Raw genomic sequence first — 15,597 nt, 5'->3', positions numbered from 1 at the left:
CAAATAAACAAAAATTAAACATCCACTCGTTTGCACCTATTGGAGGTTCTTTTAGGGGCTGAAATTTACCCAATCAACAGGATTTCACTGGCAATCAATTCTCTGGAGGGCAGACCACCAATACAAAATAAATTCACAGAAAACCAGGAAACTAAGTAATCATGGTCAGTTTACATTCAATCCATCGACAAGAGTCAAGGAGGCTAGCTTTGTAAGTCTAAATGTAAATACAAACAAAACTTTGAATCAAGGTGTATTAGAGTTTAAATTTCTTCAGTAGGATGGGGTTAAGAAGTAAATCAAATTGACTAAAGGACTTTACAAATTCAATAAAACAAATTAATCTTGCTAATCCAGGGCAGAAAAGCTAATTCAGATGTCCAAATGGATAATATTAGTAGGGTTTTGGTTGGATTTTAAAACAACTGGATTATAAAATGCTCTTCCCACTTGCTCATAAATGGATAATACCAAGCAAGGGTTGGGTATCAAAGAAAAAGTGTCATGGATTAACTTGCTTCCCCCTACAAATGTGGGTCACCCTGGGGAGGCAGTTTTCAGTGATTTGGCAGGTGTGTAATGATATTTTATGTAGTCATGCAGTCACGCCCTATTTGGGGCATTTATACAACCTCATACTGAGAGCCACTATGAGCAGCCAATCAGCTTAAAGGGCATCTCCTCAGAGAGATGGCCCACATCACCTTTATCTTTCAGATGAAAGGAGATAGACGCCAACAGAATGACCCACGCAACAAAGAAAGACCAGGCAGCAGAGCTCACCCTTTGGGCCTGGAGCCGGTGCGCTGGGTAGCCCCTAGACCAAGGACAGAGGCGTCCTCTCCTGGAATCCACACTCCATTTGGTGTTCCAACCTCCCGAACCACAAAGCACAACTGTTTGTTGGCTTATGACTAGGTAACTCAGACAGTAAGTATTCATGTAGAGCAGCAGTTCTCAACCAGTGCGGGTGACGCCTTTGGCGGTCAATGACCCTTTCACAGGGGTTGCCCGATTCACAACAGTAGCAAAATTAATTATGAAGTAATGAAAATAATTTTATGGTTGGTGGGGGCCACCACATCAGGAACTGTATTAAAGGGTCCCACCATTAGGAAGGTGGAGAACCACTGATGTAGACAGAAAGCCACGTTGAAATATTTTAAATAGAAATACACAAAATCCTGTGTCCAATAGCTTCGATAAGATAAACGCTCCCTTCTAGGGTAGCATACTAGTAAAACAGGGCAAATGTTTTACCCAGAAACCTGCCACTATCAGAAGCCAACTGAAGGCAGTAAACAGGCAAGTTTTGTCATTAGTTTATTAGTAGGGTTTTGGTGAGATTTTTAAACAACTGGATTATAAAATGCTCTTCCCACTTGCTCATAAATTTGGTGTATCATGACAGCTCACAGTGGTAGTGTCTCCCACCCACCCACCCCATCCACCAAAAAAAAAAAAAAAGATCACATATCAATTCTGTGGCTATTTTAAAAGTTTATTTCTATTTTACCTCGCCCATAGGCCCCAATCTCAAAGAGGGCTGTGCTGATGTCTTTCTAGCACACGGTCTACAGACCCTCCTGTTCACTTTGTCTTTCCATCCCTTCCAATAAAGACAGCACCTTCCATCATGATGTACATTTAAGTTCAAATTGCCAATATACAACCCTCAAAATGCAAGTTTATTGAATAAAGCTAAGAAGAGCAGTAAACAGACAAAAAGAAAAACATGAATGCATCCACTTAAAAAAAATTCACGTATTTACAAAGTTTAGTTAACTGTCAAATTTTCACATGCAGAGGTTAACGCGGAGGAAACGGTTGATACTAGTGTTTGGGTGTCTTGAGATGCTGAAAGCAATGAACACACAAACACTTTAAGGTCAATTAACAAACCTAAGCAGTTCCCACATGGTCATACATTCTTGTTCCTATTTCTCCTTGTAGCACAGCCAAGTTGCCACAATCTCCGTACTGGTTCACAGCGACCATGTTGACTTATAGTAGCAAGCTGAAGTAACACTCTGTTTACAGACCCATCCATCCCACTGGGGAAGTAAGCTACATGCGCCAAAGAATAAGAACAGAATTGTAAAAGCCCCGAGTAGTCTCCTCATACAAATGCTGCCTGGAAGCAAACAAGTAGTGCCTGTGTTGTGCAGTACGGCATCTTGTACAGATGATTTTAAGGCCATGGCAGTCTGGAGTTTCTTAAAGAACATAGTACCTACTACACACCGAGTGCTTAACATGTTTAGCAATGAGTATATGATCTAGGTGGGGCTTGACAAAAGGACAGAGAATCACCCGCAGGGTGAGGCAACGCAGAAGTTGCTTTGGTGGGTGACAGTGCAATGAACCCTTTTGTCCCTTTATGTACGTGGAGCTCACTAAGCTACAAAATATTTTCATTTGTCTCCGTGTGCTAGAAGCAGACAATCAGCAGCCTGTAGACATGGTGTGGGACTATGTCAAATAAAGCAGGCAGGGCTAGTGCTGTCACAGAAAACAACGTAACTAATGGCACCAGATAACCGAGTGCCCAAACCTCTATCAGTGAGAGAGAAAAGCAAGGCTCTGTATTTATCTCTAAGTGTCGTCTGTACTGAAAGTCCACTGTATTTATGATTGGGTATAAACGCCCGAAGTTAGCGCGTCATGCAGCAGCACTGGTTAAATGACGAGAGGGGCAAGTGTTGGAATAGTCTGACAGTCCTTATGGGTTTTATTAAATTGGCTGGAATGCTCTGGATTCATGAAAGCTTCTGAGAAAATCAGCAATTCCCAACCGCTTAAAAAAGTGTGTTGAACGAGGAAGGGGAAAAAAGACCAACGTGATGATGTGGACAAATGCAAAACAGCATGCCTTGGCTCCTCCCATATCCTCAACTGCGCTCTGGTGACGACTCTTCAGAGAGTAAAAGGACTTTCAGTATCACCAGCAAATTTCTCACCAGAGCAAGGAACCAACAACATTGATCTGATGTCTCTGCTCCCGCCTCACAGACCATCTTTAAATTTCTAAGGTGTAATTATACATGTCACATGCATTTGAGATAAGATACACATCATGTTTTCATCCCACACAAACCAGGCCTAAATGTTTCTAAATACTGTGTGTGTCACTAGAAACTTCATGCTGTCTCAGGTCACTGTCAGCAGTAAGCTACTGCACTCTACAATTAAATATCAGATAGACATTTACTGGAAATCAATATAAAAATCTGGCCCAGAAAGACCAGAGCAGAAATATGCAATCTTCTTGATTTAAGATGGTCAAAAGTGTGTGTGTGTGTGTGTGTGTGCGCGCGCGCGTGCGCTGACCTTATCACGACAACTCTAGCTGATTCTTTATGACAGATTAGGGATATACATCTCCAGCAGTGCATATGAGAAATAAACTCTGGAAAAAAGGCAATTTCTTGGGTTTAGGAAGGACCATATCTTGGGAAGTACTTCAAAGGAACGGACGATAATTCTAGGATTAGAGCCAAGAAGGACTGGAAGACGTCAGAAGGTGCTTCAGCTTCTTCTAGATTTTGAATGTTGAATAAGCCACTGAAGTGTGATATCTAGAGACGGGGAAAGAGGAGAGGGAAATGTCAAAGTGTTAATAAACCAGAGTTAAGAAACAAACATTAAACCAACTGACGGTGCTAGCTAGAAAACACGACTAGCGTTGTTATGTGCTCACCTCCAGTGTCTCTGAATCTGCTCTACATGACTCACCCTCAGCTTCAAGGATTTTACACGAATTTTAAAATTACAATGTTTTGTATTGTCCTTTAGGCATTAAGAAATGTACCGACTTCTAATATGATCAGGTGTGGTGTGTGAGGGGTCAGGAATGTAAAGAAATGGAGAATCCATTCTATGAGGAATTTTAGTCTAGTATGATACAGTAACCATGAGTCTGGTGTAAGCAGCCCCACAGAACGCCACGTAAAAGAAAGAGCCAAAGCAAAGGAGAAACAAAAGCACAACATGATGCGGAACGCTGGGTGCATGTGGCTGAGGGAAACTCCGGCCCAGGAATGAGGACGTGGGCCATCACAGACTACCTACACCACACGGGGCATTCTACACTTTGCTCGACTGACACCGGGGCGTGGCAATCGCTATCCTGGGCTCTGTGGGGCATTTTACTACTCGATGCTGGAAGGACCCTCCACTTCCCCACCCCCGTTTGGGACTTGATTATCCAGGAAGTCTTATCCATTTGGCAGCATTTCTTGCTTCATATATATAAAGAGGCATTCTAATCTAAAAATGATCTGTTTTGAATCTAGTGAGAGCAGATTCATTTCCTTGGCTGTGGTAATACTTGAAGTGAACTAGGAATTCCAAACTTAACAAAACTGGGGGTGACAGGTCTGGATGACTAGTGACCTCTAGCAAGCCCTGAAGTCCAGACTCCAGTAACAGCACCCTCAGCAGCTTTGATGCATTTCCCACATAAATGAGCTCACAAGATTTTGCTCAGGTAGGTATTGGCTAGTTTTATTAAGACAGAAAATTTTCTGAGGACTTTTTTCTGTCTCTGAAAGCTTTTTTTCTTTCCTAATTTAGAAAACTTAAGACCCATTAGATACCAGCATGATTCCCCTTGATGTCCAAACAAAACTCAAACTCACGGTCATTGACTTGATGCCAACTCACAGAGACCCTTCAGGGGGCAGGCAGAACTGCTCTCGTGGATTTCTGAGGCTTTAACTGTAGGGGTACAAAATCTGGCCTTTCTCCTATGGAACAGCCAGTGATTTGGAGCTGCTGACCTTGTGGTTAGCATTCCAACTATTGACATTGTGAGTTGCAGACTTCACTGTGGGGGCTGTATGATGTGCATCCGGCCTTTGCCCAATAGATACCAGCATCAGTTCCCTCAAGAGGGCAACCAAAAATGCCTCTAAACATTACCAAAATTTTCTCTCAGAAAAGAAGATCCCCAAATGAGAACCACTGGGAACATCAGAGGTGCTGTTGGTTAAGCGATGGGTTGCTAATCACAAGGGTAGTGGTTCAAACCCACCAGTTGCTCTATGGAAGATGAATGAGGCTGTTTATTCCCAAGATTTAAAGTCTCAGGTGGAATTAATTCAATGGCAGTGGGTTTGATTTTGGTTTAGGAGTCTCAGTATGTTGTGGGTTAAAGGGGTTTGAACTGTGGGAAAAAGATGAGGCAGAGTCTGTTTCCACAAAGATTTATAGACAGGAAACCATTGGCCTACATGGTTGTTGCAATGAGTCAGATGACAGTGGGTTTGGTGTGGTAAACCACTGGTATTAAAGTTAATAAATGTTTTCTTGGAGGTAAATTTCAATATGTAACAAGGATGGTAAGCTACAGAAACTATACAGAATTATACAGAATGTTAAAATGCATAGCAACTACAAAGAATTTTAAATAAAATCTAAGTAACTATAAATACTTGAACAGTCTGTCCTCAAGCTAAGAGGTACCAGTGCTACATGTCACTTGCTTTATTCATTTAACAGATAAAAATTGGTGTCCACTAACAACAAAGTAGGGCTTGGTACGACTAAGGCTTGAGAGGCCTTTCAAGGAAGCCTAGAATCGGCCAGGACAACCCAGCCCTTTTGAGTTCCTGGAAGCCTAACTGGGGCAAGACCTGTGAGGACTATAGGCTGGAATTAACCAATCAATGAGTACTGAGCGAAGGCTAAAAGAACATCATCAGAATACCTTTAAAACGATTTGGGCACTACTAATTATACTTTATTTCCAATACACTTTTATCAAACTACAAAAATTAATTTCTATGGATCTTGTACATAACCTTTTAGTGAGTCAGTTCCAAAAACAATGTTTTCCCAAGAGCTGAAAGTAGTTCCTTTTGGTAACACCAAGACATGGGCCAAAGGAAACTGGCAAAAACGATCAAAAAGGTATTTCCACTCTGCAACGCCCTGACAAATCACACTCGTGTGACACAGCTGGAGAAAGGATATGTAGGTCAACCTTCCACATAGCATGGCACACATTCACGACATGCTGACATACAATTATATTCATTTCCAACAGCAAAGCATAGCAAAACATTAGAATAGATCATTTAAAAAACTTTTTGGGATTCTTTGGTATTTCTTAAGTTTCCACTTATTGTTCATCAGAAATAATCATAGGAAGGTTCACTGAAGAAATGTTACTGAGAAAAACTGTCCATCACTATAGATAATGAAAGACACCAAGTTTTAAAATCAAAGGTTAATTTTGCTAACTTGTATGGAAAATTAAAAACGAGGACAGCTTAAGCATAAAAGAAATTTTTAAATAAACGTTAAATTCATTTTGTAAAACGGTAATTGTGGTGAAAGTTTCCAGAGCATATTGGCTTTCCACCTAACAACTCCTGCATATCAAGTTTTGTGAGAGTAAACACAGTCCCGTGTATGTTTAACCACATCCCTTTGTCTACTTTTCCTACCCCTCCTGCCCACTGAACTTTATCGCCGGACAAATGCTGCCCTCTGGGTTTCAAATCACTGACGGTTCTGGGGAGTGAATCATCCTTGATGTTACTGTTCAACTTATTTGCTTTTACAGCTCAGTTGAAAGCTAAGCAATGGAGTGATTTCAATTCCAGGGTTGTAGTCTTGGGGGCTTTCCCCATCTCTATCAGACTAGTAAACTTGGTCTCTATTCTTTAAAAAAAAAATTATTGTGAGCGTTGGTCCACATTTCTCTCCTAATCCACCAAGAAATACCCCTGTTGATCCCTTTCAGAGAAGTCAATAGTAGTAGCCAGGTACCATCTCGTTCTGGTTTCAAAGACAGTGAAGGATGGGGTCTGTGTGGTCCATTGTTACTTGGGACTATTTCCTTGAATTTTCATTTACTTCGCTTTTGTGTGCTCTGCACAGGGGGTCCAATACACTTTGCTTATTAAATCATCTCTTACCATGTTAAGCAAATGACTAAAGTTAGGACATGCAGATGTAGTCTTTCAAGGGCATTAAATAGATAAAGAGTATTTGTAGAAATATCTGCAACATAGTACAAACATATTGCATTAAGATATTGGTTCAATAAATGAAAAATTGCTAGTGCCTTTCATGTTTGTAAAATGTCATTTTGTTATAAGGCACAACTGGACATTAGCTCTACAAAACTTAATTATCACATAATGCTCAATTTCATGGGTTTATTGCATTTATTCTTTACGGAGCATGGAGCAGATTCAAGAAGTTGTATCTAGTGAATCAAAAAGTACTATGTCTACACTTTTTTCCTGAGGCAATAGGAGGACCCCTTACAAGAAAGTTACTTAAACAAGGAGAATAATCCATTAAGAAACATTAGCCATAACAAACAGCATGGAATGATGTATATAAAAATTAATAAAGGGGAGTAGGGAACCAGTGGAGAGGTCTGAGGGGCCGGCCCCAATCTCAACTACATGGACACCAGCCCCTCCCCCCAGAAGAATTTATTTAAGAGGACAGCACTGAAGCTGCAGCGCAGGGAGAGGGACATGTCTGATCAGAGCACACAGGAGCAAATGAAGTGGGTGGAAGAGAGAGTGGAGCACATCCTGGCCAACCAAGCCTTGAGGATGAGATTCCTCTTCAGAGAAGCCAATGCACAGAGAGGACCATACGGCCAGCCCCACTATAAGACCCGACGTCCCTCACTGACCCATATCCCCACAGGGGACAACACTGAAGACACAGTGTGGGAACAGAGCCCAATCTGATCCCACCACACAGAGGCAAAACACTAAGGGCATGCAACAGAACAGCAAGATGAGCAGAGCAACGAAGTCCCCAGGGAACTTTGGGGCCGGAGCTTGGCACCCCATCAGAATAGACCAGAAGACACTCCTAAAGGCCAACAAACAGTCCTTAAACGAACTACAGGTTTTTCTTTTTCGTTACTGTTTTTGTTTGTTTGTTTGCCATTGGCTTTTTGTTTTCTTTTGTTGCATTGTTTTGTTCTGTCTTGTTTTTGTGCATGTTAGTATCTCCGCAGGGCTGTCTAAATAAAATAGGCTGGATGAACAATCTGGAGGGGAAAACAGCGGGACTGACGGTTCCGTGGGAGACATGGGAGAGGGGGAGAAAAGGAAGTGGTGTTAACAAACCCAGGGACAAGGGAACAACAAGTGATCCAAATCGGTGGTGAGGAGGGTGTAGGAGGCCTGGTAGGGTGTCATCAAGAGTAATGTAACCGAGAGGAATTACTGAAACCCAAATGAAGGTTGAGCTTGACAGTGGGACAAGAGGAAAGTAAAAGGAAATACAGGGAAGAACTAAGAAGCAAAGGACATATATAAATATATTTATATATGAAGATGAGAAAATAGATCTATGTGCATATATTTATAGGTCGAGTATTAAGGTATCAGATGGACATTGGGCTTCCACTCAAGTACTCCCTCAGTGCAAGAATAGTTTGTTCTATTAAACTGGCATTCCATGATGCTCACCTTCCTGATAGGATAACTGAAGACAAAGAGGGTGCATAAGCAAATGTGATGAAGAAAGCTGATGGTACCCGGCTATCAAAAGATATAGCGTCTAGGATCTTAAAGACTTCAAGATAACCAAGTGGCTATCTAGCTCAGAAGCAACAAAAACCACATGGAAGCACACCAGCCTGTGTGATCACAAGGTGCTTAAGGGATCAGTTATCAGGCATCAAAGAACAAAATCATATCATTGTGTGTTCACATCCCTGATATGATCGTGGAAGACAAATGTGTGCATAAACAAATGAGGTGAAGAAAGCTGATGGTGCTTGACTATCAAAAGATATAGCAGCTGAGGTCTTAAAGGTAAACAAGCAGCCATCTAGCTCAGAAACAACAAAGCCCACATGGAAGAAGCACACCAGCCTGTGTGATCACCAGGTTTCATTGTGAATGAGGGGGAGTGCAGATTGGGGACCCAAAACCCATCTGTAGGCAACTGGACATCCCCTTACAAAAGGGTCGTGGAGAGGAGATGAGCCAGTCAGGGTACACTGTAGCAATGATGAAACACAACTTTCCTCTAATTCCTAAATGCTTCCTCCCCACCCACTATCATGATCCCAATTCTACCTTACAAATCTGGCTAGACCAGAGGATGTACAATGGTACAGATAGGATCTGGAAACACAGGGAATCCAGGACAGATGATCCCTTCAGGACCAGTGCTGAGAGTGGGGATACCGGAGGGTAGAGGGAGCGTAGGATGGAAAGGAAGAAACGATTACAAGAATCTACATATAACCTCCTCCCTGGGAAGATGGACACTAGGAAAGTGGGTGAAGGGAGACATCGGACAGTATAAGATATGACAAAATAATAATTTATAAATTATCAAGGGTTCATGAGGGAGGGGGGAGTGGTGAGAAAGGGGAAAAAAATGAGGAGCCGATGCCAAGGTCTTAAGTGGAGAGCAAATGTTTTGAGAATGATAAGGGCAATGAATGTACAAATGTGATTTACACAAATGATGGCTGTATGGATTGTGATGAGTTGTATGAGCCCCTAATAAAATGTTTAAAAATTGATAAAGGAACTTAATTAGCTTTTTACAAGTGCTCATTGAAGACACAATATTTTATAAAAAGACATTAGAAATGCCTTCCAATGATATTCACTGTTTCCCATAATACCAGTCATTACTTACCTATATTATCCTTTTCTTTGCAAGAAATTGAATAGCAGCAAATTTCTCTATCCTGAATCGCAGACAGATTCCTATAAGGAGCAGATTTAAAGAATAAGTCTGTACTTAAAAAATTTGTCATACTTTTCACTGCTCAATTTTACTGGTCATTTTTTACTAATAAACAGGAAATTATTTTAAACTACAAAAATCCTAATAGAACAATTTTATCTAGGTAATATCCTACCCACACTTATTACTAAAAAATAAAATACGATGTTGTTAAGCAATTAAAATTACGAACAAAATGTTTAGAACCAATTTCTAAAAATGTTTTCATTCATTCTTAAGACATACATTTTTTCAATTAGCTGTTTCTCATCCAAGGCATTGGGAAGATCTCTCTTGTTTCCAAGTACTAGCACCTTAAAAACAACAAAACAAAACAAAACATTAAGAGTAAAATTCTATGTAAAGAACTTGTTTTAACAATTAGCGCCATTTTGGTATCTCCTGTAAAGACTTCTAAGTCTCAGACACTCACAGGAGCAGTTCTACCCTGTTCTACAGGGTCACTGTGAGCGATCATGGTTTTTTTGGGCTTTGGTATCAGTTGATGCTAAAACGGTAGATGTCATCATGTGACGCAGATTTTAAAAGCAGATTTGTAAGACTAGTGGCTTGTCAGATAATTTAATCATTCTAATTAGTATTTACCTAACCATACTTGCTATATATAGTCAGAGTTAAAACTAAACAACGCACTGCCATTGAGTCAATGCCGACTCATACAGGAACAGAAAGCCCTTCATTCTCCCTCAGAGTGGCTGGTGGTTTGAATTGCTCACTTTTTGGATTATATATAGCCCAAGGTGTCATCACTACACCAGTAGGGCTCCTGAGAAAGAGAAACTAATACTAATTAGAGTGATTTAAATTATTCTGACTACCATGGGGGCAGGGCAGGGGGTGGGTTTGTTTATAGTCGTCATTCAATTTGCAACTGCCAATTTCTATTTAAGTTGCTTTAAGGCCCGGTAGTGCAGTGGTCATGCACTGGGCTGCTAATCACAAAGCTAGCAGCTCTAAGTCACCAGCTGCTCTCCAGGAGAAAGACGAGGCTTTCTATTCCCAAGAAGAGTGACAGTCTTGGAAACCCACAGGGGCACTTCTCTGACCTTACAGTCACTACTAATTTGATGGCAGGGAGAGATTTTGGAAGTCTATGCTATGTCTTCTGATACTAACAAGCATTTGCCAAAATATGAAAACAATCTTAAGAACCAAGGGGAGTGGGGAAACATTTTTATGAACTACAAGTCACAACCCAAACCCAACACACCTGCCAGTAAGCAGGTTCCCATTCTTATCACAGAGGCTGTAGATCTTTATAGGAGCATCATTCTTCTTCCACAGAGCAGCTGCTGGGGTTGCACTGTTGACCTTGTGACTAACAGTCTAACACTTACCTGACAGAGTCACCGTCACATAAATACATTTAAAAATCCAGGTTATATTCTATAAAATACCATTGATTGATAACTATCCTAAGATGAAGGTAGAGTTTGGGCTCGCGCTTGCATCCTGCAGACATGGACTGAGTAAGTGCTATCCCTAAGTGCTAGGCACATTCTGAAAAAGAGCGCTACGGTGGCCTTTCCAAAAGACCACCCTTCCTACCCTGCCAAGGAATAATGTCCTTACAGCCATGGACACGGAAAACAAAGAACATGAATACATATAACTGAATGGATCACAGCCATATTCTTAAGTCAGTGCTTTCCAAGAATTTTTAGCTTCAGCCTCTTCCAAGCACACATCATGTTCACCCCATCCCACCTATTTCTCTCACTAATACCATCCTCCTCCCCACCAGACATCCAATCCCATTTCACATAGGTCTAGACACTTAACTTTGCACAAGAGACAGAGACAAGGGCACAGATTGCCAGGGGAGCAGGTGGGTGTGGGGGTTAAACAAGATGAGGGCCAGTGGGAGGGCCAAGAGCAGAATCTCAGTGCCCATGGTCAGCTTGTCTTTCATTCACTGACTCACTCCCTGTCACCCTTGTTTCCGTTGCTCCAGGTCTCAAGCTGTAACTAACTGGCTAACTCTCTTTGTGATCAGCTGGCACCTTAACCTGTGTCCTCTATTTGTAAAATCTGAACCTTATATACCTGGCTCCTAAGCTATTTGCTTCTGTCGATTCTTTCTTTCCCAGCCCTCCTCTGGGTAAGAGCACGGACACATAATCTAGAACCAATCAATCAGACACAGCCACCAATCCTGGGTGTGATCCTGACAGAGGCTTAGCCGGCCTTGTTCTGGCCTCTCTTCTCAGCATGGCTGTGCAGCCTTCCTAGCGATTCTACAAGCTACCAGGTAAACATGTCTTCAATGTATGTCTCATTCATTGAATATTCTGCTTCAATTAGCTTCTTACTGTTTGTAACTAAGAGCCCTGTTGATTAACAAGACTGACTTTTATTTATGATAAGGGGAAAGAAAAAAAAATCAGCTTGGAGGTCAGACATGTTTAAATGCTGGCTGGTCAACTACTAAAGACCATGTGATCTTAACGAAGTTTATTACTAAGAGGAGATTACACCACCAACTTCAAGTTGCACCGGGCAATCAAGAGTTTTTTTCCCCAGTCTTCTCAGCTTAACAAATAACAACAACCTCCAGCAAGTACATAAGCGAGAAACTAGACCTTATTCTTTACACCCCCGCCTTCTTTAATCTACGGCCAATTCTGGCTCTTGTGCTCTCAACACCTTCCTAATTGGCTTCTTCCTCCTCAGTTGGTCCACCATCACCCCATTCCATGGCTCTATCATTCTCCAGGACGATTGTCACAGCTTCCTAAATGGTCCTCCATGTCCCCACTTCAAGCCTTCTGCAATGGTAATAATGAGAGTGCTGTCATCAAATCACAATCTAATGGCTTCAGACACTTCCAGAGTTTCCCAAAGTCCTGCGCAGCAGGTGGCCTCTTCCAATGGCAGGCCTAGGGGCCTGGCCTGGCACATCACACTCCCCAACACCAAGACTGCGTCACTGAAGCCTGCCTCTCGGTCCTGCTCCCTTCTGCAACAAGGGGCTGGCCACTGCCTAAAGTCTCTTGCATTCCAACCACCACTAATTCCTACACATCCTTTAGAGCTCAGCTCAAATATCACTTCCTGTTGGAATCCTCCCTCCCTCCCTCTCCAACTTAGATCAAAGCTCTCCTCTCACGGACTCTTCTGGGTAACAGCTAGCAGAGCTAGATTATTCGTGCCGCCACAGTACCTGCTTTCTGGTTAAATTATATACGCCACTCAGCGGTGCAGTAGGGATCTGGAAACAGGGAATCTAGGAATCCCTCAAGACCAACGGTGAGAGGGGGAACCGATCTCAGGGATCTACATATAACCTCCTCTCTGGGCCATGGGCAACATGAAGGTGGGTGAAGGGAGACACGGGGCAGTGTAAGATAAGATAAAATAATAATTTATAAATTATTAAGGGCTCATGAGGGAGGGGGGAGCGGTAAGAGAGGGGGAGGGAGGGGAAAAAGGAAAATGAGCTGATTCCAGGAACACTTCCAAGTGGAAGGCGAATTTTGAGAATGATGAGTGCAACGAATGTATGAGGATGCTTTACTCAACTGATTATGTATGGATTGTGATAAGAGTTGTATGAGCCCCAATAAAATGATTTATAAAAAAATTATAGATGCTACAACGATAGGGACTATGTTCATATCCATTTCCATTCAGGATTGGACCTCCGTGATTGAGCTGGATACTTGTTGAAAAGATTAATAAAAAGTACAAGGCCTGGTATTTTGAAAAATACTCAATAAATGGAAACGGTCTAAATTTTAATACAGAAAAGACATTCTACTAATTTCAAACATAACTGTATATTTGTATATATTAAAAACAAACAAACATACTTTCCATACTTACTGGGATTCCCTGTAACTGTGGTTTATCTAGAAGATTATGTAGTTCATTTCGGGAGGGTTCTATTTTTTCACGATCTGCAGCATCTATCATGTAACTAAAAAAAAAAGTGCTCTAAATATGTCTTGATAATCACAACTATTATGGACTTTTAATTTTTCTTACAATTTACATCACCAAATTAAGCAAAATGAATATTTAATTAAGCCTTTGATAAAAGCTCAGTTTTCATACTTTTCATTAGATTGTTCTTGCTACTACACAATAAACAGTAAAACATTTACATCCCTCAAATCTTAACTATAAACAAGGACAAATAAAACTCATTCTCTGATGGAAAAATTTTAATCTCGTTATGAGACTACACTAAGAAAATACCTAAGAAAGATTGTTACAGCTAGTGAGAAAACCTGCGCCTTGGTAAGGAAAAACCCTTTTGGGGGGAAACTTTTATTAACTTTAGATAGGTACTCACACAATCGCGTTGACTCCTCTGCAGTACCGCTCCCACATGCTCCTGAATCGAGGTTGCCCACCTATGTCCCAGATCTTTAAACCAAGACAGGATAATTCTTAGTAAAGAATATTTCCAACATCACAGTGAGAGGAGGATAGTGGGAAAAGAAAGGATGAGGCAGATAGGCCCCTTTGCACCACAGGAGAGCCAACGAGCTTCTGAAAGCCTTGAGCTGCCAACAGGAGTTCTTAGACCCATGTTCAAGACTGAAGTCCACATAGAATGTGCTTACACTAGAACTAAAATTCTGCTTGGGCAGAGATTAGGCTTTTGCATAATACTTTCTTTGCCTGTGAACCAATACATTCCTAATAGAGAAAATATGTATCTTTATGATAACACTTAAAATCTCCAGAACCACGGGCATCCAGATTTGAATGCCTACCCAGTAAGCAAGAGTGGGCTCAGAATGAACTAATGTATGACTGGGTAACCAGTTAACTCACAAGTGTTTCGTGAATAGCTCCTGAAGAGAATTGGGCCAAATAGCAATAGGAAAACTCAGGATAAAGGAATAATAAAGTTCCAGTATCTATTGAACACCCCACACTACCCATCCCTGCCAAAACCCACCCCTAATAAACAGTCAATGCTGAAAATCTGTCAAGCTCATTCTAAAAGGAAAACTATGTTTTAACAATGAGTTAATGTTTTCCGGTTTCAGCGTGTTCATTTTAGATTAAGTACTAAAAAGAAGGAGAAACGGCATTGTGGTTATTTGCTTCCCTAAACTTAATACATATTAACACTATAAACAAGAAATTACCTTTTATTACAATGTATTACTCATGAAATAATATCATACCACACTTTATATATATATACACTGAAATTGGGATTTTTTACTTCTGAGCAACATCTAAGTTTTAAAAAGTACTGTTAACCCATCTTTTCCCAGATTTTCAAGGGCCACATACAACATTTCCACACTTGCACGTTTTGATCCATCAGAGAACCTCTTTGGGAAAGCACCCACTCATTAGCTAAGAACTGCAAGTATGCAAGTGATAACGAGAAGAGACAAATTCTTAGCTGTACATGCTAATAAACTTAAAAAGATAGCAGTCAACGTACCTTAATTGTGACGTTGCCTTTAGTTACTTTTCGCATGTTGAAGCCCACTGTGGGTATCATATCTTCACTGAACTGACCTGACTAAACAAAACAAAACACCCGACATCAGACTAATCCGTGCTCATGAAGGGGTACAAACTTGGCCAAGCGTTCTAACATCAACTTTATATTTGAACCATTTCAATAATTAACTAGTATTTGTACTTGTGGTAACCAACCACCTGTTTTAAGAAAATGCTCCCTAATTCTTTTTTCTAACAGTTTTATTGATGTATAATTCACCTATCATGCACTTTACTTGTTCAGTCATATAAAGTTGTACTCATCACTATAATCAGTCCTACACCATTTCTTCCTCTGTACACAATGTTATTTATATAGTTCTTTTTCTTGAAGAGAGGCATTCTTTTGCTTCATACAAGGACACATTA

General features: G+C 40.9%; 1 protein-coding gene across 1 annotated transcript in view; it reads right to left on the bottom strand.

The window, feature by feature from the left end:
- Nucleotides 1–1,480: 1,480 nt before the first annotated feature.
- Nucleotides 1,481–15,597, bottom strand: part of ARL8B (ARF like GTPase 8B) — a 48,824-nt gene continuing 34,707 nt past the window's right edge. The window contains exons 2-7 of the mRNA XM_075552325.1: nucleotides 15,167–15,247; nucleotides 14,051–14,124; nucleotides 13,579–13,672; nucleotides 9,979–10,046; nucleotides 9,643–9,713; nucleotides 1,481–3,578 (exon numbers count right to left, since the gene is read on the bottom strand). Coding sequence (XP_075408440.1) covers nucleotides 3,529–3,578; nucleotides 9,643–9,713; nucleotides 9,979–10,046; nucleotides 13,579–13,672; nucleotides 14,051–14,124; nucleotides 15,167–15,247 — 438 coding nt within the window. The 3' untranslated portion in view covers nucleotides 1,481–3,528. The remainder of the gene's footprint in view (nucleotides 3,579–9,642; nucleotides 9,714–9,978; nucleotides 10,047–13,578; nucleotides 13,673–14,050; nucleotides 14,125–15,166; nucleotides 15,248–15,597) is intronic.

The sequence above is a fragment of the Tenrec ecaudatus genome, chromosome 6 (genome assembly GCF_050624435.1).
Source record: "Tenrec ecaudatus isolate mTenEca1 chromosome 6, mTenEca1.hap1, whole genome shotgun sequence".
Taxonomy (NCBI): Eukaryota; Metazoa; Chordata; class Mammalia; order Afrosoricida; family Tenrecidae; genus Tenrec; species Tenrec ecaudatus.
This window is presented reverse-complemented; position numbering and strand designations above follow the sequence as displayed.